The following is a 24,809-nucleotide window of genomic DNA, read 5'->3' on the forward strand; positions in this document are numbered from 1 at the left end:
AAGCACTGTATAAGGTGTAAGCGTCATTGGCCTTCTTCTTCCCTATTGGCTGTTGCCTGGATACAGTGCCCAAACATTAGCGACAGGCAAAGCGGAAGGAGCGCGAGCCAACCTGTGGCAAGTTTGGATCACAGAAATGCCGAAATATCCCGAGGAGCCGAGAAACGTAGGTTACCACATTAAAAACAGACGATTTCAAGTGTTTTAAAGACGTTATGTGTCTCAAAAAGTTCGGTACCATTCATAACTTTACTGTTCACAATTCTACCAGAGTTTGTGCTGCTATTCTAACTTCATTAGCCGTTTTAAATGGCCGAGTGTCTTATTAGCAACGTTAATGATGATTTTTTACAATTGGTTAAAAGTATGTCTGACATGAATAGAATACCTTTCAGGTGTGTGTCCCGCCTCCAGGCCGGTGGGTTTGGAATGATGAAGCTCGAACTGTGGAGTTTTCCAGGTGAGGGTGATTAGCTGGGCTAAATTACTAGCATGCTATACCTGCTAGCAGTCACGAGACTTCGTCGAACTGTAATATCGCCGACGCCTCCCGTCTTTTTTTTTCTAGCTCTGGTCCAGCAGAGGAGGGTATTTTGAGGACGAGGAGGCACACCGATGTCAGTTTCAACGAGCTTCAGCAGCGGTCAGAGTGGTAGGCCTGCTCAACAAAGTCTTCATATAAGTATCTGCTCACATTATTAATCTGTGCTCATGTTTGTAAAAAGGCAGAATAAATGTAGCCCTGTAGTCGCCTCGTTTTGTTATGTATGCATGATATTCTGCACATCACATCACTGCTGTTTCCTCAGGTTGGCTGAGATATGCACGTCGAACCATAGAGGGCGCCAAAGCACTAGAAAAAGCCTGAGCCCTGCTCATCTGAACGCATACAGGTCCTCGGTGATGAAGAGGCCAGGTGACAGCATCACCACCGATGACGTTAAACGCAAGTGTCAATATGTTGTTGTACTTCTAGCAATCATACTGCGTGACTCAAGTCAGCTGCTTCTCTCTGTCTGCTGTAGGAATATTGGTTACTGCTGAACAAACAGGAATTTGCTATGTGTTGCTCAAAGTGCTTTATTAGAAAGAAATCAAATGTCTTTCTATAACTCCTGAGTGCTTGATGACCTTTGACCCTGCCCTGACACAGCTCTCTGTTCCAGAGGTGGCTGTCAGTCTGCTGCAGGAGAATTATTCGCTTCCCATACCGTTCTGCTTCTTGGCTTTGCTGAAGTAAGGAACACAAAGACATGATTTCACACAGACAGTTTTGCACTGTTGCACACATTGTATGACGAGATAAACCACTCGCTGTCTGTGTCCAGGAGTAAAGAGCTTGATGAAGTCCTGACCGCCCTTCTCCTTTACCTGTCTTGTTTCTTTGAACACAAGTCTCTGGAGAATAAACCAAAGCTTTTAATGGTGTAAGTATGCTAAGAATGTTGCTAACATGTGTCTTACATGCTGGTGATTATTGCTTTTATTGTATTTTTTTATCACTTAATTTCTATGTTTTTTTCTTTATCCACCCGTGTCAGTGTGCTCTGTTTCTTATATTTTTCCATCTTCTAAAACCAACGTGCTAGTGTAGACATCATCACAGAGCACCGGATGATGGCGGAGGCTTTGGCCAAAAAGGAGATAGCTCAAAAGAAGCTGGCTGTCTGCTACTTCAGCCTCATCATGGACCTGAAGATAGAACAGCACCAACACACATATCATAAGTGAGTATTTGTTCAGATTCAGAACAGGTGTTAGAGGGAGCAAGTATGATTCCTTTTGCAATAAGTCGTCTAGTTACCAAGATGCATCACTCGTCGTACCTTTTCAAAATACCCCCTGGGTACCATTGAATAGCAGTAGCGGATGTTGTCTTGGAAGCCACTGAGAAACATTTAGCCAGATTACATTTATGTGGGAAATCCCATAAAAATGCAGGATTTAGATGAATTAGATTAGGCCTGTTGTTTTACCTGCCAGTGAAATGTATTTTTACTAATGGAGCAAATGTTAATTTACAGACTTCATCAACAGGAAATGAAAAACATCTTCTGATATTCACAAAATAAGCTCTGCTGTCAAAGCTACTGCACATCACATCACTTCTCTCATTTAAATGTCACTATAGCACAAAATAATAGCCATCAGAATAGGGTCACATTTTTTCAAGTGTGCCATAATGCAACAGTCACTTATGTAAATTGTCTCAGTTTTTGGATGTAGGAATTGTTCCTCCTGTCCATACTGTCCCTGAGGAGATCCCTTCCTGAAGCAAATCCAATGTCAGAGATTGTGGACAGAATCCAAAAAGTATTTAAGCTCAAGATAATGTGAGACTTCAGGAGTCTGAAGGGACAATAAGAAAAAGAGGAAATTTGATCCTAAAAAGACTACAAATTTCACAGATACACTCTTGATTTGGCAACACAGACTGCTGAAGCAACTTATTTCTACACCAAAGGAGAGCTGTGGGTTTTGTACCCCACCACTTGCGCTGCAATCACTTAGGGAAGGGATCTCTGTAGGGCTGGTATGGACAGGAAGAACCACAGCGACCAAAAAACTGTTCAACACAAAGTACATGCATGTTTTAGCTCAGACTGGAAGAAATGTGAACCCATCCTATACTGAACCTTAAATACAGGCCTGGATTTAGGAACAGCTGACCTTTTGAACTGAACTGCATATAAGGTCTCATGCGAGATTCTTTCATTTGTTCTGGAGCTTTATTATCAGACTCTTGCAATTCTTTTTTTACTGGTTTTATTTCTTGATTTCTGGCCTGTGTGTGATCAGCTGTGGGCACGCTGTCTGGCACACTGGTTGTATCTGACTTTAGATGCTGTTCTCTGGCCTCGCTTGAAAAGGTTTTGGTCTCACTAAAACTACTTACTGTTGAAATATAAGATGATTGATGTATAATCTGGCAACTCACAGATTCTGAACTAAAACGTTAGAGCCAGGACTAAACTTACCATGTCATCCATAAGTAGAAGTCAACCAATCACAGTTTGCCACAACGCACCAACCCCTTATGTGTTTTTCCAGGGGTCGGATGTCATCAAACAGTACAGAATGGCTGCTGCATGCGGTAGGTGCAACAACAAGCCTACATAAATGTTTTTAAGCTTGTTATGAATGTTAGGAACTGGTTGGTGATCCGAATCTGTCCCCTCACCAAACCCCTCATTTTTTAAGACTTCATAAATTTGACTCGTAGCTGACCTGAAATGTATTTTCATGCAAATCCAGCAAGTTGAAACATTCAAAACTATATTGCCTCATTTGCACAGAGAAAAATTGAGTCTTCAGCTGTCAGAGTGAAGGCCAGTTCACCATCTGTGAATACAGACGGCGGTAAGCAGAACAGAACGACATTGAGTGCTGGTTATGCCTGGTGGCCTTAATGAATTAGTTAGTGGTTGGAGATGTTGACGCAACACAGGTGCTTTGCTTTGACAGGCTCTATTCAGTATTTAGCCAGGTGGGTGGACGGGGAGAGAAATATCACGCTAACAGCAGCAGCTTATTGCCTGCTCTGTATGTGACCTTTTTTTGGACAGAAAAAGCTGCGGTGACCTTTTTAAAAACACAGAAGAATAAGTGGCCGTTGCGGTTTTTAGTCAGAAGGCAGGCATGGTGAATGTTCACTCAATGAATCCATGAATAACATAGATGAGTGTCTGTCAAATGAATTCAGGAAAGAAATGAGTATAAATGACCCCAGGTGACCCTCTTCACTCTCTTTCTAGTGCTTGTACAGCTTCTTCTGCTATGTGGCCTGGGTGACGTTTGAGAGGAAGGACCTGCGGGACATCCAAGAGGAGGTGGGTCGCCTTTTGTACTCCGACACCTTCAACACGGCATTGAGGAGCAGGACTGATGGGGACTCAGGAATGACCTTCGCTACCGTTAATGGTTCAGTGATGACGGGAGAAGCCGACCCCAAGGAGACGGGATGTAACGGCACCTTCAGGCACAGGTACGACGAAGTGAAGTGAAGGCTGGGTTGAGGTGGCGGTCGTCACCTTCACTGTATGTATGTTTAAAGAGAAGAAGACATTTTCACTGATGTTTTGCCTCTTCATTTCACTTCTATTAGAGTTTATATCTCTATGAACATCTCTTGTACATTTTTGATTGCTCATAAGGAAATTCTCCCCACAGGCGAGCAGTGATGGAATGACTGCAACTTATTAAATTTATTTAAACTCAAGGTACTTGTACTTTACTCAAAAAATTCCATTTTATGCAACCCTATTCTTCTGCTCCACTACATCTCCAAGACAAATATTATACCTTTTCTACACTACGTTTGTCTGACAGCTTTAGTTATTTTTTAGATTAATCATACCCTTCTTGTCCAGTGAAAACCATGTATCTCCAAATTTGGTGACTTTTATTCTGAAGTGTTCCTTTATGAATTGAGAAAATTCTCCTACTTCTTAAGATAAATAAACTATTTCGAAAGCCCTTTGGATTAGCTGGAAAATGCTTCGACACAAAGCTGAAAACATTCAAAGATACGTGGTTCCCACAGGATGACGCTCCAAACATATGCTGATGTTATAGAATTATAATGCACTGTTGTAGATTAAACTAGCCAACAGTATATAAAGTAGTTAGAATTAGCTCAACCTTAAACATCTGCATCATTGTAAAATGCAACACACATTAACACAGCAGTAATATTCATACATAATCGTCAGGTATAATAGTAAAACTCTGACAGGGAGCATTTTACTACACAATGAGTACTTTTCCTTTTTGGACTTTTGTATTATAAGTACTTCAGTAAAGGATCTGAGTACTTCTTCCATCACTGCAGGCCAGTTTGAGAGGGTAAACTTAGTAAAATTTAGTTAACCTTCGGAGTCACATTTTCATAATTTTTTCTGAATATTTACTTTGCCTGGGCTGCACGGTGGCTCGGTGGTTAGCAGCGTCGCCTCACAGCTAGAAGGTCCCTGGTTCGATCCGGGATCTTTCTGTGTGGAGTTTGCATGTTCTCTGTGCAGCGTGGGTTTTCACCAGGTTCTCCGGCTTCCTCCCACAGTCCAAAAACATGCTCAGGTTAATTGGTAATTCTAAATTGTCCGTAGGTGTGAATGAGTGTGTGCATGGTGGTTTGTCTGTATATGTAGCCCTGTGGTAGACTGGCGACCTGCCCAGGGTGTCCCCTGCCTTCGCCCAAGAGATGGCTGGGATAGGCTCCAGCCCCCCCGTGACCCTGCAAAGGATTCAGCGGTGTATAGATAATGGATGGATTTACTTTGCCTCTCATTTACTGTTATTACAAACTAAATTCAGTGAGTATGTTTCTTACTTTAATATTATCTATTGACTCACCATTAATGTGTTTAACCAGTCTCACTCTGATTTGACATTTTATAGGGCAAATAACTTAATAGCCCCGGCAGTGAGTTGTCTGTGTCTGATGGATGTCACGTCAGACCTCTAACTGGAATATGATTGACGGAGACAGATTCTCAGCTTTGTCCGATAGCAGGGACAGTCTGACAGCTGGTTTTATGTTGCGCTGCTGTGTCTGACACAGGATTGGCAGTTGTGTGAGCCGTCTGAGGCCCAGCGCTCCTTCCTGCTGTCAGGTTGAGACCAAACAATCAAAAGCTGGGCTTGAAGCTCACTCTCCTCCTGAGGGTGGATGTACATGACATGATTTGGACGAGCTTCAGCGCAGCTTCCAGCTGTCTCGCAGACACTGAAAAGACTGCGATGAAAATCCATTAGATTATATATTTTTTGTGTTTCTTCTGGAATAGCAGCTGGATCTTGAGAATTTGGCTACAATAGCAGCTTTCCTCATTAATTAGTTCTGAATATTTGTTTTAGTTTTCCCCCATGAGTGCTATATATGTATGGTAACATGGAATATGTGAGGAACGTCTCATTTTCAAAATGCTTTCACAGCTGTCGTCTGTGCATGTATGAATATATAGACAGATCTTTAGTATTATAACATTTGGTTTCATTAATGGTGTAAAAGATGTACAGTGAAAGTTTGTTCACACTCGTTGCTCTCTGTGTCTAAGATTGTAAAGTGTTGGTAAACTTCCAGAAAATTCCCCAGGGAAATTAAGCTCCTTGTATATAATACTGGAGTATTATATTTTTTATAATTTTTTAATATTTTATACCATATTTCAGTAGACCAGCAGATAGTGGCCTAAAGCAAACTACAGGGTTTAGAACTTAGCATCCTCTGCTAGTTTTTGAAAGCTAGCTAGCTATGGGATGTCGCTTGGTTGAGCATGCTAACTGAGTTTTAATTAATCTGTTTCAAGCCATTTAATTAAAATCAACTCAACTAATTTTTTATTTCTGTTATGGGGTTGCCAATTATGTCTGCTAATGATATGATAAAATGCACACTTAAATAACTCCCATATTTCCCCTTGATTCCTGTTAATTCCACTAAATTCCTGTTAATTCCCATTGGAAAGTTTCCACCTTGAATATTCCCAGATTTTTGCAACCACATCTTTGTCTCTCTTTTTTACATTTGCATGCTTCCATAAGGTGTTGATACACAATAAATTAATTACATCTTTAAAAATGCCTGCTCCTCTGGCTTTTCCCTCAGAGCGTCCCAGAAGCGCCCGTCCCTCAGCAGTATAGTTAATCAGCGATCCCCACTGATGGTGTCTCTGCTGCCCTCGCCCAAAGAACGGTCACCCCATCTGTTCCGCGGCGGCCGGGCCAGGAGACAGAGCCCGCTGCAGGCCGAGCTCTGCGACACCGAGGCCCTGATGGAGGAGCTCAACCAACAGCTGGCCAGTGTCAGGTGGTGTAAAACATCATTTGTTATGTCACATATAACACTCAGGAGGATGCACTGAGTTTTGATTTAGGGTATGATGTATTTGTTTCACTTTCTGCCACCCCCAAAATAACTTTTACATGTGCGCACATGCCAAAAATAGTCTGGGACAAATAGTGACTTGTCACCACTAGGGGGCAGATATATTCCAAAACAAACTGAAACACACCAACGATAAACTATGATCTTCTCATATGTTTATAATGAACATATTAGCAAGCAGGTACTGTACTCACTTAGTCCGCCAGCAGACACAGACCCCATTTACATTTACATTTGCTATTAAGATGTCTTCTGCATCCAACTGTTAACCGGGTAACGTATCCAGATATAGATTGTATTTTAATACCAGGTGTAAATGGGGTCTCAGAGTCACATGAGCCCCCTATTCGTGTTGTGTTTTTGCCATTTAATTTCTGGTCCACCAACTCCCAAGAAACATGTCTGGGTTTGTATCTGACTATGACCCACTATGTGCTGGTCAGAACTTGATTGCTGGAGGGGCTGCCAATAGTTCTATTATATGTGGGGAGAGTCTGCCATACCATCTACTCTCTATGTGAAGCTGAAAAACCAAAACCATGAAAGCTCCATGGAGCTGCAGGGTGAGGTACTAAATTTTCAGTGCATCGGGTACTGCAGTGTTACAGGGACTTAATGTGAAGACATAGTGAGGCTTTAAAGATATATTTGAATGCTGCTAAAATATAGTTTAAAGGACTTTTAGCATTAATGAGTAGTCATTTTTTTATTATTTGCTTCAATACAAAACCTTTCCGGGAAACTGGGAACTAGTTTGAAAAACTGAATCCTGTTGTGATTATGTGCAGTCATGCCCTCATCCCCTCATGACTCTATTATCAGAATTCCCCAGTGCTCATATTGTATTAAAGAACACTGTGTCTGGTTTTAACCAAATGTCAGATTTTATATGTGATGACAATCTTTATCGCCATCTAAACAGATTTAAGCAGCTGAAAGAGTAGCATGATTCATGGGGTACAACTTACCGCGTATGTAGACATGTTGTGTTTGTGTTTTTGCGCCAGGATAGCATAGAAGGAATGAATCTGTCTTCCCCCACCTTCTCTCTCTCGTCATTTATTTATTAAAATCAGCTTTGGGATTCTTGGCAAGCCATTGAGACAGTTCTGCCGCAGTACTCTGATACCCTATGGAGAACAGAAAAGCAACAGAGAAGATGATGACGACCGTGAACCAGGGAGCGATGTTAAGAACAACAGTGAGGGTCATCCTGGCTTCTGTGGTTGAGGTAGCAGCTCGTCCTTCATGGGACCCAAGTGAACAGTCACCACCCACACGACCCCTCTCTCTGCAGCTATCACTGAGACAGTGGCCTCAGACGCTGAATGACTTGCATGCATGTATGTGAAAGTGTGCATTTTCATTGGCATAATACCGACATTGCACGTGCAAGTGCATTCCTCAGCACAGCCCACAGGGTCAAAAAGAGTTTTCATTCTGCTCTGCTCATGTGTGGCTCATTTTCAAGAGCGCCTCCCTGGGCTGTCATCACACACACCATATTTGTTGGGTTTGCTTCTGAATTTAAATCAGTGTCTCATTTGCCAGCTGGTGGTGCTGTTGAATAAAATATAATGAAATCCATTACGACTTTGAAGGGCTGCACTTCCTATAGAGTCTGAAAAATATTCAGTTCACATATGAAAATGAAGCAGGTCCAGCACATTGCATGCATAATGCACATTGGATAATATGTATTAGGTAAATTAAATTATACAGTCTTCACACAGACATTTTTTGTCACCCTGATCAGTTCACTTTTTTTTAAGATCATTGAAGACCTCCCTTCGGACCACTGAGTCATTCTGTGTCCTTGTGCTGCCTCACAACAGGCTGACAGTAACGTGAACTGGTGCCACACACACACACACACACACATTCTCACACGCCTCTCTAGCCAGGATTGGTAGCAGAAGGGGCTTTGCCTTCGCCCTAATTGGCTGCATAATCTGGGACACCAGGAGTAGAGTTAAGCCCTCTGAGGAGGAGGAGCAGGAGGAGGAGGAGGCCTGGTAAGCTTGAGCATTTGGACGGGGGATGGGTCACAAGAGATATTTTAAATTACTTAAAAAAATTTAAAGTGTTCTTGGTTTAAATTTACTCTGTTCCACACCCAGAACGATTAAGTCAAGTGCTCCCCTGTTCTGATCTGGCTGGTATCACTTGTTGTTTATAGATTAGAGGATCTGAGTGTTCAGATCCAGTGGGACCCCCTCTTCTTCTGCCGTCTTGTCTTCATCCCCTGATGGCAACTCTCACTTTCTCCAGTCTCCCTCCTCCGGTGCAGTGTGGCTAACACCAGGCAAGCAGTCAGATACTCGACGGAGTGAAACCTTCCTTATCAGTTAACACGTCCTGTTCCCAGGCCTGACTGGATAATCAAAGAGGTGCTACAGTGGCGCTGGAGCAGAAACTACATCCGTAATCAATATACATTACAGGAAAAGACTGGCTGTAATCTTGACTAACACCTTCAAGAAATAGTTCAACAATGTACACGTATTTGCTTTCTTGCTGGGAGTTAAACAAGACGATCGATGCCACTCTGAAGTGTGTGTGGTAGATATGTCGCTCGCGCCGGTTAGCTTGTGTTAGCATAAGGACTGGAAGCAGCCAGCTTGGCTCTATCCAGGGGTAACAAAATCCACCTATCAGCACCTCTAAAGCTCACATTATGACTAGAAGTGTAAAAATGATAATCTGATGTTTAAAGGGGCCTCAGTGCAACACCGGCTTGAACCAGTTTCCAGGCAACCAGCAGGGAAACTTGGGGCTAAGAAAAAGTCCTGCACATGATCTCCCATAAAACAGCCTTTTCACACTTTGTTTTTAGTATGGATTAAAAAAAAAAACAAGATATAACTTGTGAGGTGAGCTTCAGAAGCGCAAGAAATAAGCAGATGTTTTACCCATGGACGAGCCAGGTAACTGTTTCCCCTGTTTTCAGTCTTAATGCTAAGCTAAGATGATCACTAACAGCTACCTATCTACCAAACGGCTGCAGGAGTGGTATCCATCTCCTCATCTAACTCTCGGCAAGTAAGAGAATATTTCTCAACATGTCAAACTAGTCTGGAGTTACCTTTTAAGATATGTTTGTGTATTTAAAATTGTGTAATTCTAGTTGTACTTTCTCAAATCATCAGCGGTGTAAAAGGAGATGCACTACTCTTCTCCTCATCAGGATTTAATTCCACTAAACTCTCAATAGACGGTTGTGATGAGAGCTGATGTTGCCACCTGATTTTGTCCTTGTAGTTTAAATGCTGTGTTTGAAAACATTAAAGCCGGCAGCGGCGAGGAAGTCAGTCAGTGTCACCATCGATTGACTGCGCTCCCTCTCGGCTGTGAGAATCACAGTTCAGCAAAGGATAAGCCGAACTGAAGCGGACTCTCCACGTGAAAGATGCACAGAAATATTCTTGTTAATCAGTCGTCAGAATGATTGAAGTCGCCTTTCAAAATTCCTGCAAGCTTTTCTTTTTTGAAATGAGAGATCCGGCGGTGGCACTAATTAGAAAAAGCTTTATAATCTGAATCGCATCTCTTTCCATCTGAGTGTTAAAGGTGAATTGGTTTAACTGTGTCAAGGGTGTGATATTATGTGACTGAACTCAGCAGACTGCAGCTATTGCAGCGTATATTTACATCAGGCGCCGAGGCGAGTAAGACTAACAAACACATACTAGGTCTGCAGAACTAACTTGCAATATATATGTGGCAAAAATGGGCAAAAGGAATTTCTTTTGGCACTACTTGTCAACAGGAGAGTGTGTTTACTGTGCACAAGGGGCAGACTATTATCAGGTGGGATTAGTGGTCTCCAAAAGCTTCTGAAAATTGCTGTTTTCCACTGTTCTTAATGGATTTTAGCGATTTGCAAATTTGACTGCGAGGTGGAAGATTGTGCTGGCAAGTGAAGGCTGCTGCGTGGAAAAATCACACCTTTTAAAATTAACTGAATAATTACAAAATTGCCTCTCTAATCAGGCATTAGTTGCACACATTTTTAAGTGCATTGCAAGTTCTGTTCCATCTAATTGTCTAGATTAGATCTTAAGTGATTATAATGAGATATTTAAAAGGATGTGCTTGAAATTTTTTTTTTTTTAACCGTAATCAACTTATACATATACGTTTGTATATTCAGGTCTGTGTTTGCATGCTTCACTTAACAAAGTCAAGGATGAATAGGTGTGTGCGTGCATGCTTGCAGACTTTTTGTACACTGAGCTTTATAAAGCTTTTCCAGTTTATACTGCAATTCCATAGCAACGTACCTGTACACCATGGCAATTTGATGGGTATTTTACTTGTACAATCACAGTTCAAGACAGTAATTCTACAGCAACATACTGCTATATCACAGTGCTGAAACAAAGGTCACATTAGGCAAAATAATTGAAACACCTCTGAGTTTGGATCATGGGTGGAATAAACCTGACAAAGTGACCTGTAGGGAGCCATTCCAGTCAACAAAACAGTGCAGCGCATGCAGCTGGTGCCCTTTTTGTCTTCCTCACCCTTGACCCTCAGACAGCCCGAGTCCACCACTGGGGTAGGACATTTAAGAACCGGTTAAAATTGCCAAATCATTGACTTGAAAACACTTCAAACTGTGATGGAACAGAGGTTAAAGGTGAGCAGAAACTCACAAACATTTGACTGAAGGCACGAATTTGCAAATCAGGTTTTACAGGCGGGGAACTAAATGAAACTAATCTTGCAAACACAGGCCTGAATATAAATCTTCCAGCACAGAGTTTGCAGAATTGAACATGTTTAAAACGTTTACTATTCTGTCGATTGTGGGTAGAGTTCTTAATTTCTACCAGCAGGGGGAGACTTCGCCCATAAATGGCTGAATTCAGCGGGACTGGTCATAAAACTGATCCAACTCTTTTTACTGCTTATATTCCACCTCTATTGTTTCGTGTGTTTTTAGCAGGATGCTCAGTCTTTTACGCATATATGAAGAGCGGTGCATTGTTTTCCTCATACTGAAACACAGCACGACTAATCAGATGTGTTCATAATGTCACCGCCGCATAATAAACACCAGGCTTGATTGTAATTTAGCGCACTGACCGAAATCGTGGAATCCTCATTAGGGAGCAATTAATGATCGTTATCTAGACGTGGAGATAAATGGCTCCATTAGCTCTATGGCTTTTTTTTCCTCACGCGCTTTGTTATCCGACATCCCCTGAGGGGCAAAAAACACGATAATCAGTTAATTCTTGTTAGAAGTGACTGCGCGTAAACATTTGTTCGTTTTGTTAGCCGTCTTTTATTCGCCTTCTTTTTTTTTCGGCTACTTTGTCGCAAGTTCTCCCTCCGTCTCGCGGTGACACGGCCGAGCGGAGCGCACGCGCTCAGGAGCGCGTCGGCCGCGCTCGTGCCTCTCTCCGCACTTTGTCCTCGTCATTTCAAGCGAGCGCCGCGGAGAGAGAGGAGAGCGAGCTAGGTGTCTCGTGCGGATTTCACCGTCACAGGGCGCGCGGGGGGACTTTCGCAGTTAAAAACCGTGCTCGTTCGCATATAGAAAGAAATATTTTGTCAGATTTAAGACATAGCGCGCGCGAGAGAGAGAGAGAAAAGAAGAAGAAGAAGAAGTGCCTGGAAAGAGAGGAGGGGGAGGAATAACCAAAAACGCAACACGTATCCGGTGGGATCCCACTCCTGAGAGAGAGAAGCGGCAGGAGTTGGAGCGAGGGGTGCGAGAGGGAGAAAGAAGAAGACGACGAAGAAGAAGAGGGGGAAGATTTGACATTTCGCTCCTAACAGCTCGCTTTTAATTAATAAAGAGGAATAATGAGGAACGTTTGGATAATTTTGACCCTCGGGCTGACCGTCTTCCTCTCCGGGGAAACGGTAAGTTTTTGGGAACTTAAACGTTACATCTGTGCGGGTGAAAAGCGACCTGGGTGCGGAGCAGTCGCTGCTGCTCTTTTGTGTTTGTTTGAGAAAACCCTCAGAGCATTTGCTGATTTACATGTGCCTTTTTTCAGTGCTGTAAAATGATGGAAAGATGTGAGAAACATTTGATTCGTAGTTTTGAGAAGTCAGACTGTTTGTCCGCACAGAGCAGACAGGCCTCAGCACACAGACTTGGCCAGCAGCAGGTTTCTTTCATATCATCTAAGACACTGAGATGTGCATGACGAGTTCGGATGGAGCCTGCAGAGGTCAATGTGCTAATCTCACTGCACGCCTGTAGGTGTTCATCTCATTTATTTATTTGATGGAAGATGGAGCACAGAGCTTTAAAGGGACCTGCGGTATTGAAGTTTGCTGCTTAAATGTCTCTTTCACAGCTGTGAAGTAATCGCACAACCAGTGCGGACGGATTTTGTAGTTTGGAGATTTTACATGAAATGGGAAAGTTATAGACTAAATAACACCTGAAATGAAGGATTTGATCACCACGCTGAGCCCCTCTATAAGAGCATTTTAGCAGTATAACAGTGATTTTTCTGTTATGATGCTGAGTCCTGTGGCAGCCGTGCAGGTCCACGCTCACTGAAATGGATGCCTTATTGAGTAAATGTCATCATTACTGGAGCCTTCCAGCTCTGTAGACAGACAGATCTTTGTTTTCCTCCTCTTTGTCGGTGGCAATCGTTGAATGGTTGTGGCATTTAAATGAATAAATCTCACCTGAGTCATGCTGAACTTGCAAGCATTCATTTCCCTGTTTACAGTCTAGTTGCAAACCCCACATTGCTGCTCATCCCTGTTGATTCCTCGATCCATTTTCAGGTTCAAGTCAGTGTCGTGCCTCCTGGCTGAGTGTGCATCACCCTGCAAATTGGCCGGGTTGTAGGAATGACAGATTTTGGCACTCTCATGCGCAGCCCCTGTCATTATTGTCCCCTCCTGTTGTTTCTCTGTGGGTTGTGACTTGTCGCTTGGCACGGTGCCTCCTCCTCTGTTGTCCAATTAGCTGATTCAGACAGTGTTGTTTTAATGACTCATTGTTTTGCATGAGGTCATCCTCAGGAGTTCATCTTTTTTTTTTTTTTTTTTTTTTTTGCATGTATTACAGTGTTTACCCCGTATACAACCCTGATTCCAAAAGAGCTGGGACGCTGTTTAACACATAAATAACAGAATATGATAATCCTTTTAGACACAGACTCCATTGAAAACAGCGCAAAGACAATATATTTAATGTTTGACCTCATCAGCTGCACTGATTTTTATAAATATCTGCTTATTCTGAATCTGATGCAGCAACATGTTTAAACAAGTTGTGACAGGAGCAACAACAGACTGGGAACGTTGTGGAACGCTCCAAAAACACCTGCTTGGATCATTCCACAGGTAAACAGGTTGATTGGTAACAGGTGATAGTATCATGATTGGGTCTGAAAGGAGCATCCTGGAAAGGCTCAGTCGTTCATAAGCGAGGATGGAGCGAGGTTCACCACTTTGTGAACACATGATTGGATAAAGGATGTTACTACAAGGGCTGTTACTGGTAACCAGTTTGTTTGCAAATGATTGCGCTCTGTTTTTATTTGTATGACACAGCGTCCCAACTTCCTTTAACTTTGAGTGTAACTTCCACCTTATTTTGGCAAACATGAGCTAATCCATTACAAGAATATGGCAGGTTTGGCATGCTCGGCCATCAGGATCTAGATGACTTTACACAGTCGTACACACACACACACACACACACACACACACACACACACTTTAACCTGATCAATATCTGCCTACCCTTTATTTGTGTCCCCTGAAGGCCCCACTGGAACTTGACATGTGACATCGATTCTCTATATTGGCGCTGGTGTTGACAAGTGGTTGATAACCTGCTTCAGGCACATCTGTCTGTGCTTTAATTACGCCGTCACATCACAGGGGTGCAGTAGCACAACTCTCAGCGGCTTTTGAAAACTTTCAGATAAAACTCGCCGCCGCTCGCTTTCAGAAACTGATTATTGCATCACTGAACCAGAGAACAGAACTGTATGGAACTGTACGATCGTGAAAAAGAGTTAAATAGCTTGTAATGCTCTGACAGTGAAGCAACACGTGAGGTCTCTGCTCATGCTGAAGCCTCTCGCTGAAGGAAAATGCTGTTTTTGCAGAACGTGTAGCCGTGCTGCTGAGCTCCCACCACGTCTCTCATTAGACGAGGTCAACACAGCCAGTGTGGAACGGTCTGCTATCTCCTGCAGCTCTTCTCCCAGACAGCGACGTTTTCCACTCCTCTGCGTCCAACAGCTCTCCTGGGCGAGGAGGAAGAGTTTTGGCCGTGTGCGCTCAGCCCGCCCCACCGCCTTTCAGTGCACGCCACTCAGCAGATGTTGTGGTCTGTAATTTGTGTCATGTTTTGGTGGGAAGCGTGGGTGTTGTTCACCTCCCTTTACATCCGTGATTTACAGAGGGGTTCTGAGTGCTGTCTCGCACTCTGATGCTGACCTCGCTCCAGCAGGAGGGCTGGATTTGGTGTGACTGCTGCTCCCAAGGACGGTCGAGGAAAGCTGGCGAGGAGGGAGGCGGGGAGAGAGAGAGAGAGAGGGTGGGGGGAATGGGAGGATGGAGGGATAAGGAGACTCAAAATTACATGGAATGTCTCTTTTCAAGTTCGAGGGATTTTTGAGCCGACAAAAGGAAGATTTCACGTGTCCGTTTATTCTTCCCTCCTGGGCATTTGTTATGGACTGACCCCATTCATGAGGATGATGCAGGGTGAAAGCTGCCTTAGTCTGTTCTCGAAAGGGCAAGTGAGGTCGGATCGCTACGATAAACTACCCTCAAATAGTCAAAAAGAAGGGACACACTAAGCCTGAGAAAAGCCCTTATATTATTTCAAGGGTGAAAAGGCCAAGGCACCAAATACAAGACTTCTGCTTGAAGCCTTTGATGGCTTTTCGAGGGAAGGGAAAAGGTGCAGGCTGTGTATTGTGAGGAATGCATTATTGAAGTCCCACAGAGGTATTCGAGCTTCATTTTCTTCCTTGAATGCTACTTTTTGTGTCTGCTGATTTGCTGGTAATGAAATGAACAGCACAGACGCGAAAGCTGACCTTCCTTCCAACCTAAGGCCGTCTGGTGCATTTTTCCAGACGAGCACTCGTAAAAAAACGCGCACGAACGCATCTGCGCGCATCGTTCGCTCCCAGACGCAGCAAGAACAATAACCCACACCGCTGTTTTCTTATTGCATAGACTGATCTGAAGGCTGTGTGAATCCTAAAAGCATGTTAGTTTCATCCGCTGCTTATGTTTTTTAATCCCCCTGACACTCTCTTCAAGGCTGCTGAACTGAATGCGATGCTTCGCTCGTTTTGTTGCGCAGCACAAGGCTTTCATAGCCTGAATGAGGGGTGCACCCTAGAAATGTTCCCCTCATTCTCCAGCGATTAAAGCATTATGCTTCAACTTGAATGCTGCATTTCCAGTGTGCTCCGGGACGAATAAGAAAAACGCCTGTCTGCAGTTGGAGAACAAAATATTTACACTCCTTTCATTCTGTGTGCAAGAGGAGGATATGTAAAGGGAGGTGGGCAGAAAGGAATAATATGCACGGATAGAAATGGCCGAATAAAGAACGAAAGTTTAGCTGTAGGAGGGTAATGACGGAGCAGAGGAGTGAAAGGATGTGGTGCCACACAGAAGCAGAGGCCAGATGCTGTGCCGCGACTGCAGCTTCTCCTCCTGTATATTTAATGACGCTCTTATTTTTGCATTAACCTAGAATTCGTCAAAGTGAAAACACAACCAGCCCCCCCTGCACGACGCCGCTCGTGTTTAGTCTGACTGTGAGGAAGCCGCAGCTTTTCTCTCTTTTTTTTTTATTTTCCTAATAAATCCCCCACCGACACACATGGGAACGCCGAGTTTCTCGCTCTGCGGAGCAACCTACCTCCTCGCTGGTGTCCGACCCTTCAGGGGGTGCATTCACTCGGCCCCTGTCTGCCAAACATTATGCAATCACTAATGGACTCCACAGAAGGCAGGAGGCAGGGGCTGCCGGACCACTGAAAGCACAACAGCAACCCCCCCCTCCCTCCTTTTTTCCCCTGAATCCATCTGCGTCCACGCATGAACTCCTGTTTTGTCACCATGCAGGCACACACACACACACACACACACACGTAGATAAACACACACCCGAACACATGGTCTCTCGCCTCCCCTGTGTTGTTTTTCTCTGTCCCTCTCCACATTGCTCCCCTGTTGCCACATCTCTCTGCCAGCATGGTCAAAGATGCTGCCTGTCATTACCACAGTGTCTTGGATTAGCCTGAGAACAGTGGCATTATATTTCCCTCTCAGGCAGCTGCGAGGAATGAAGAAAGAGGATATATTTTCCTTTTTTTTTTCCTCGCACACACCCCATTTTTTCCCTCCTTCCTTTAAGATGCGAGTGCTTGCATTGAGTTTGCGAACATCTGCAGGACGTATGTGTTTGAAAGGAGCTGCTCTCGTCTCTCCTCCTCCTCCTCCTCGCTCTTGTTGACGAGTTGGAGGAGGCTCTTGCTCTGGCAGGGGACTTGTGCATACTAGTAAAGACTCACAAATAGTCGAACTCCGTCGGCCGTGCTTGCCGGTTTGTGCAGCCGTGCCCTTTTTACGCCACTCGTGCGAGTTTATAGCCGTGTTTAAAATACACCGTCTTCCCAGCCACCGTCGCGTAGGGAAAACACATTAGGGAGATGTGGCTGCAGCGAGGCCGGCGACAGCAGCACTGGTTACTGGTTTACGTTGGGCCAGAGGCGTATTAGCTTGCAGACTGTCAGAGGCTGCAGCAGTGGACGGCTAAAGCCTTTGCATGTGCCTGTGGCAATCTGGACGAAAATATTTAGACATTGTACACCTGGAGCATTACTCTGTTTTTCTCCCTCCTTTCCCACCCCCTCTCTTTACCCCCTTTTCTTCTTTTTAATTAGCTTAGCAAATGGAAACTTCCTTGGCAGGACTGAGGTGGAGGGGATTGTGGTTGTGACAAGGAGAAATGGGAAAACCCCTGTGTCAGGACGTCTGTTTTCTTCCTTTCTTTCTTTCTTTTTTTTTTTACTGCCTGCTGCCCTCCAGTCTCAGTCGGTCGGAGGAAGAGGGAGATGAAGGAAAAGGAGTTGGGGGGAGAGTGTGAACCCTTCCTCCCTTTTGGCGTCCAGGTTTTCCCCAGGCAGAGGCAGGCCCTGTCTGGAGCTTTGCTGTGTGAGGTGTGAAAAGTGTCTGACTTGGCGGGGGGTGAAATGACAGAGACAAACCCATGTGGTAAAGGCAGTGCAGCTAATATACGACTACCGGACTGGTCTGCTTTGGTAACAGCTTGTGGGAGTTTTAGGAAGCTGCCCACACTGTGAAAGATACTTTCTGCTTTCCCTTCTTTCTTTAACTATTATTACTTTTCCTGCTCAGTAATGTGTTGAGCTGAGACTTCTTTTACTGTAAAATAAACAAAAAAACACAGAAAAAAACAAATAAAACAGAATGTGATAATTCACTGATCCTTGTTGACATATACTCAATTGAAAACAATACAAATACAATATAGTTAGTGTTTTACCTCATGAACTTCATTGATTTTTGTAAATATCTGCTTATTCTGAATCTGATGCAGCAACTTGTTTCAAACAAGTTGGGACAGGAGCAACAACAGACTGGGAGAGTTGTGGAACGCTCCAAAAACACCTGTTTGGATCATTCCACAGGTAAACAGGTTGATTGGTATCAGGTGATAGTATCATGATTGGGAAAGGAGGATGAAAGGAGCATCCTGGAAAGGCTCAGTCGTTCACAAGAGAGGATGGAGCGAGGTTCACCACTTTGTGGACACGTGATTGGATAAAGGATGTTACTACATTTTATTTATATTTTCCACAATGTCCCAACTTCTTTGGAGGCGGGGTCGAGGAAAAGAGTAGCTGTGACTGTTCAACATGACAACATGGACAATATGATACCGTTATAGAATTTATTTTCCTCGTCAGTCATGTTATTTAAAGTAGAGGTGCAACTAATTTTTAACTAAAAACAGCAAATCCTCACATTTTAGAGAAGTTTCTAAAACGATTAATTGGCTCCCAGAACGGTTGCTGACTAATCCACGCACTGACTAATTTCAGCTCAAACCTTTTTTACACTATTGTTTAGTGGAATTAATATTTTCCAGAGACGTCCCTGCAGCGTACTGTGAAATTCTGACATTAGGCAGCCTGCCCTCTCACTCCAACTAAGAAAGAAAGGAAAACGTTGTCTAAAGCTGTATTAAGTATCATTAGCATAGTTGTGGTGGCTTCAGGTTTTGTTGGCTGTCCTGTTAAACGGTGAAGTGAAATCAAATGCTGCTTGTGAAACTGTCTTGGTTGACTTTGTTCTGAATAGTCAATTATCTTGGGGCCAAATGTCTTACATCTGTAAACGATCCAAAAAAAAAAAGGTAGATATTCGAAGCCATGACGTCAGCTAGGTTTTTCCATCTAACTCCCGAGATTGCTGTGGAAAACCAGCACGGCACATTTAACACATCTGTGCTCGCTCATATTTACGAGCGCGCTTTATCGTCTCTAAAACGCGCCAAATTGATATCTGCGCTGGCGTTCCTCGGAGCAGACGAACGCACTTCAAATGTCTGGTGTTTCCATTATTTCTCGAGCCAAAACAGCACCAAATGAGCTAAAGCGTGTAAATCATGCTTTCTATGCAGGGTGTATCACCAACCGCAAATTACACTCCACGCAGTCACTTAATTTAGAGCTGTTTTCATGAGAAACCTTTGAGACTCCGGAGGGTATTTGGGGAAGCTGATGAGCTGGAGAGGGGAATTCATTAGTGAACTCCCCGCATAGCACGTAGCTTCCTCTGAACGCACGCTGGTGTGTAAGCTCATCTCATTTGAGTGACAAGCAGTGACTTTAAAAGCTCCAATTTAGCGCTCATGAATATTCAGTATTGAGAGAAATTGAGAGACGACACAAAGAAGCAGGAAGTGGATGTGCATTCATGCTGGTCTCCACGTGCTTTAGGCTCAGTAGACTCCTGAATGCCTCCAGCCTTTTATAATTTCCTCTCAGCACATAACCTGTAATTTAATAATAAGGCAGTTTTTTCCACACTTAGAAAAATGTGCATCCGTCTCCATTATTCCTACAAAAACAAACATTTGAGTCGGTAGTTTTTCACATCCTGGTTTAATCTCAAAGGCGACCGTACGTGCTGACTTTGCTTCATTTCCTTATTTTGATTTGGAGGAACCATGATGTCAGGACCCGAGATCCGCATCCAGATGTTCCCGTGCACTGTTGTGGCAGACGTCCGATGTTTGAAAGCCTAAACTGTGACCGCATCATCAAAGCGGTCCAGACAGTGACTCACACTGCAGGACCGAATGAGCGAACGGCGGTGAAAATGGGAGCAAAGATATAAAAAGGGCAGAAAATTAAAAAGAAAATACTTGGAGCGGAGCTTCATGTGCGACTGACGATCGAACTGGCTGCTTCTTCACGCAGAGTCTGCAGCTGATTTACAGTGTGAATCTGAAAAACAGGATTTTTATGTGCTCAAGTCTTTTTTCTTTTGTTTTCCCCTCAAAATGATTTGCAGTGGGGAAAAAAGTTAAGACAACTAAAATCAGCAGAGTGACCAATTAGGTAGCTGCTCATCACATGATTTTATCACATGAACAAATTCATCATTGAGTCAAAGCAGCATGTGGAGCCTGGATATGAATGTACTCGATGTTCTTGTTCTAGTGATTTTTTTCTTGCAGGATTATCAGACATGTCCTTAAAGCGAGCCTATGTTACTTTTGCAAGTGGCAATTACAGGATAAGAAGAAGAGTGTGTTATTTCCTCTTCAGAAGTCTCAATTTAAGGCCTTAGGTCTGTAGATATTGGGATCATTATTATCGGTTTTGGTTATTTTTCCTGCAGGTTGTCTTTAGGGATGCAACTAACGAGTATTTTCACGATTGATTGATCTGCCAGTTATTTTCTAAGTCAATCGATTGTTGCTTCATAGCATAAAATGTCAGAAAAGAGTGAAAATTGCCCGTCACAATTTCCTAAAGTTCAAAGTGACGTCTTGAAAATTATTCAGTTCACTGTCACATAACATAAAGAAAAGCTGCAAATCTGCTGAATCAGTCATGGAAATAGTTGCTGATTTATTTTCCGCTCATCAGTTAATCCATTGTCGCGGCTCTAGTTGTCTTACAGAAATGGGAAATGAGTAATATATAAAATGTACAAGTTAATGGGCTAAAACAACTTTATTGTACCCGCCTCTGAATCACATCACTTGCCTGCACAGTTGGCATCCTTTCAACATCTTGACTGCTGTTATTAACTCCGCTGGATGTTCTGCATTGCACGATGCTCTGATATTGCGAATATTCTCCCAAAAAAATGCGTTTCTAAAAGTAAATTTGACACAGGCGATTAACTGTGCAGCCCCAGGTCAAATTGCGAGCCTTATCGTGCCACACACTGTCTCTCTGCTGTGGTTGTTAACATGATCACAGGCACTAATGTGGCGATTCTACCAGGCGAGTTAATCTTTACTAATGCACTCTGTTAACAGCCATCTGTGTTCTCAGCGCCGACTGTAAACCCTTTCAGCAGAGCACCACGCAGCATTCAGCGCCCCAGCAGTCGCTCCTCCATTACGCCGAGGGATTGGGTTTATTATTCAGCCCAGAGAGGCTTTAGACCGGAGAAACCGTGTCAGATGGAATCCATTTTGATTTTAAATGCAAATACCGCTGACACGCTCATTGCCGGCGCTCTCCTTTCGGGCGCGACCACACAGCCCTCTTGATGGGTGGAAAATTTCAGGGAGAGGTCTGTAGACAAACAGAGGCTGCCAGTCAGAGTGTGTCATGTCCACAGTCAGGTACAGGGTTGACCCTGCGCCCCCTCTGCCAGAAGTCTATTTTTGCGTGGTGGACTGTGTTGCAGGCTTCGCTGTGCTCTGGGCTTGGAAATTTGAAACTGAGCATTCCCAAAGACTTTAAACACGTTATTAATGTCAAATTAAAAACGGATGGAAATTTGAGGACGTAAACCAGCTTTTACGCCGACTCTCTCTTTTTGGATTTCTCTATCTTGGCCCATCGCTGGCTTTCACCCTTCCCCTCCGGCTCTCTCCGTCTTACTTCCAGCCCTCCAAAAATAAGCCCTCTTGACAGTGACATCAGCCAAGGTCACGGCTTCACTTATAATCCGCATCGTTTCCATGCCGCGCTCAAACCGGTCTTCATGGTGTAATGGAAGCGGGCCGGCAGGGTGCAAAGCTTGATTACTTTGATGATGACAATTTGTCTAATCAAGCGATTGGGTGGGTGAGCGGGATGGCTGCGTGACCGCTGCACTCCAGACTCCGCAGGGTATTCTTTCTGTCTGGGCAGGCAGCAGACGGAGCTCCTGGCTCTCCAGCACAGTGTCTGCAGGGGTTTTCAGAGTCATCACTAAGAATTACACAGTGGATGTATAGAGAATGAGGGATCTCCACGAGCTTTAAGCAGCTTTAAGCCTTGCAACATTTTCTCCTTTTCTCCTATATCCAGTAGTGCTGCTCAATTAACCCTTGAACAGTGAAGGTAATAGCTTTTTCAGGCTTCTGATTGGCCACCATGAATTTGGGGTTAGGGCTATATCCCCCCACTGTTGGTTTGTGCTCTTGACAGCACTTCAGCTATGTTTTTGAAGAGCCATTGTGAAGCTCTGGGACAGCCATTGCCATGTTGGCAGTACCTCATCTGCCAAACTCCAAAAATGGGCAAAGAGGTGGAGCGTGGGCGGAGCTGAAACTGAATGAAGCCTGGTCGCCGAAAACTCGAAGCTAGCTTTCACTCAGAGCAGCCATGCCCATAGTTATGCAGAACTTTAAGCCTTTATTTAATTTAAATGAGTGAATTATTAACTGTTTTCTCTTTTTTTTCAAATCTGCTTTCCAAAAGTTTTATGAGCAAGAAACTAAACATAACTTTTGTTTATTTATGGGAAAAAACAGTGCATGGAAACCTTTAAGTGTCAGTATTAAAGTAGCATCAATATTAGGGCTGCAACAAATGATTATGTTCATCATCTATTAATTTCTTAATTTTCTTAATTTAATTTCTTGTTAGTCGGACTTTTTTGTCCAAAACCCTAAAGCAGCCACCACAAAGAGTAGTGGAAAAAAGCAGCACATTATCACGACTGAAGAGCTGAAACGAAAAAGTACTTAAACAATGAAACGCTCGTCAAAACGGTTTTCTGTGCTTCTGTGAGCTTCAGCGAAGCCTCGATCGCTGTGTTGAATTCAGCCAAAACAGTCGTGTGCTGTTTGCTGTGGCTCTGGACGAGCTTTGCCAGGTCTGAGAAAACATCTCTGCCTGGGCTGCGTTACGAACGAGGACCGTGGAGAAAGAGAAACGGGTGTTTGCAGGCAGGAAAACGCCAACAAAACAGTGCTGTTGAGTCGCATTTTGTGAGAAAAACCCCAGAATATCTCGGCCTCAGCTGCTCCAACTTGACTTTCCTTTCTGTAATCTTTGTCTTGTGGGTCCCGGCATTTTGGAAGTGGAAAAATAAATTGCTGGAATACGTTTTTAGCTGGTCTGAATGTGCTGATCGCCGCTTTTGCCATGTGATGGGAGCGATACACGAATTGCTTATTGTTCTCGTTCTGACTGCGGTTACTTCAGCCCTCTCCTGCTCTAGAGACTCATTTCTTTACGGTGACATTTGCGGCATCCCGCTTTTACTGTGTGCATCTAATGAACTCCGCTGACCTCGCCACATCTGCGTGTGGAAGCCGCCTACACATTCGCTGCATCCGCACACAGCTCCGAAGAGTCGACGCCTTTTTGAAGAGCGTCGCTCTCCGTCGCAGCCTCTGCTCTTCTTAAGTGCGGTTGCACTTCACTACGTGTGACTCGGTGACCACAAGAGGCTCCGTGACAAACTTCATCGGACTTGCAGTGGAAAAGCAGCTGGAAACATCTGTTGCCTGGTGGGTTTTTGATAGTGGCTCCTCTTTAGTGCGGGATGTACCACCGCAACCTCTGGCCCCCAGCTTTCACAGCATATCTGTCTTTACTTAAAGTTTTTATGTGCACATACCATCGATTACTCTTATTGTTTTCAAAGGTTGCTGTGAAAAGCTGTCTCTCAACATGCCTTTTGATCTTCTTACAACCACTCTTGATGCGTCTCTTGAGACCCCAGCAAGGAGGTGGTAAAGTAAAACCTGGAGCGCAGGGTGGAGCGCCAGTCTCCCAGCTTCTTGTGTTGTTTCTGGACCTTTCAGGAAAGCCAGACTGCAGTCTTCAGAAACCACACATTCTTGCAGAATTACAGCACGGGGAAAGAATCGGGCAAGGCTATGCAGCGAGGACGGGAGCAGAGGTTTGGCAAACACATTAAAAGCCATTTTTAGCTGCAGGAGTTTTGTTAGCGATCTCTGTCCTGCATCCAAATGATGTGAAAGATTGGGCTCTCGCTAATTGTGTGTTCTCTCACTTGAAAGTGTGTTTTATGCCTCGACGAACTGGCACTCTTTCAAAGTCCCAGCTTATTCTTCCACAAAGTCATTAAAGATTGAAAATGCAGCCTAGCTGTGGTTCCAGTACTGGGCCTATTTTGGTTGCCAGAATTCAATTATTTACATAGGAAGGAACATGAATAAGAATTTCGCCCCATCATTTTCAAATATGAGCCACAGCCTATAACACGTGTCTTTTTTTTTTTTTTTTTTTTTAATAAAGCCACACAAAATATCAGCAGGAAACCGAGATGAGATGTTGTCGCTGCAACGTCCGGGATGCACACCCCATCCTAAAAAGTGTGATCTTGTCTTAATTTAGCAGAAAAAGCAGGAATTCCTCAGAAGAGTCTTTCTAAGTTGAAGTGCAACATGTAACGCACCCTGGAGGATATGGTCGGGAACGATGGGAGTTGTTTACTCATATTT

The 24,809-nt window shown here is 43.8% G+C and overlaps 2 protein-coding genes across 2 annotated transcripts in view; both read left to right on the forward strand.

Annotated features, from left to right (window-relative positions):
- Window positions 1–136: 136 nt before the first annotated feature.
- LOC121620006 (protein phosphatase 1 regulatory subunit 36) lies at window positions 137–8,116 on the forward strand. Its single transcript, XM_041955942.1, has 11 exons — window positions 137–166; window positions 396–460; window positions 569–652; window positions 810–946; window positions 1,167–1,236; window positions 1,329–1,427; window positions 1,590–1,727; window positions 3,052–3,094; window positions 3,756–3,985; window positions 6,608–6,808; window positions 7,963–8,116. Exons 1-11 carry the CDS (start codon window positions 137–139, stop codon window positions 8,114–8,116), a joined length of 1,251 nt encoding a protein of 416 aa, XP_041811876.1.
- A 4,212-nt stretch (window positions 8,117–12,328) lies between these two features.
- The window catches only part of sdc2 (syndecan 2), a 45,341-nt gene continuing 32,860 nt past the window's right edge, over window positions 12,329–24,809 (forward strand). The window contains exon 1 of the mRNA XM_041955366.1: window positions 12,329–12,763. Within this exon, the coding sequence (XP_041811300.1) occupies window positions 12,704–12,763 (60 nt within the window). The 5' untranslated portion in view covers window positions 12,329–12,703. The remainder of the gene's footprint in view (window positions 12,764–24,809) is intronic.

Source organism: Chelmon rostratus, chromosome 16 (assembly GCF_017976325.1).
Source record: "Chelmon rostratus isolate fCheRos1 chromosome 16, fCheRos1.pri, whole genome shotgun sequence".
Classification (NCBI taxonomy): Eukaryota; Metazoa; Chordata; class Actinopteri; order Chaetodontiformes; family Chaetodontidae; genus Chelmon; species Chelmon rostratus.

What these genes read in the sequence shown, in the direction of transcription:
- LOC121620006 (XM_041955942.1), top strand. Translation starts at nt 137, where the DNA reads ATGCCGAAATATCCCGAGGAGCCGAGAAAC. An exon ending in CGAACTGTGGAGTTTTCCAG is followed by an intron (nt 461 to 568) that starts GTGAGGGTGATT and finishes TTTTTTTTCTAG; the next exon opens with CTCTGGTCCAGCAGAGGAGG. An exon ending in CACCACCGATGACGTTAAAC is followed by an intron (nt 947 to 1,166) that starts GCAAGTGTCAAT and finishes TCTCTGTTCCAG; the next exon opens with AGGTGGCTGTCAGTCTGCTG.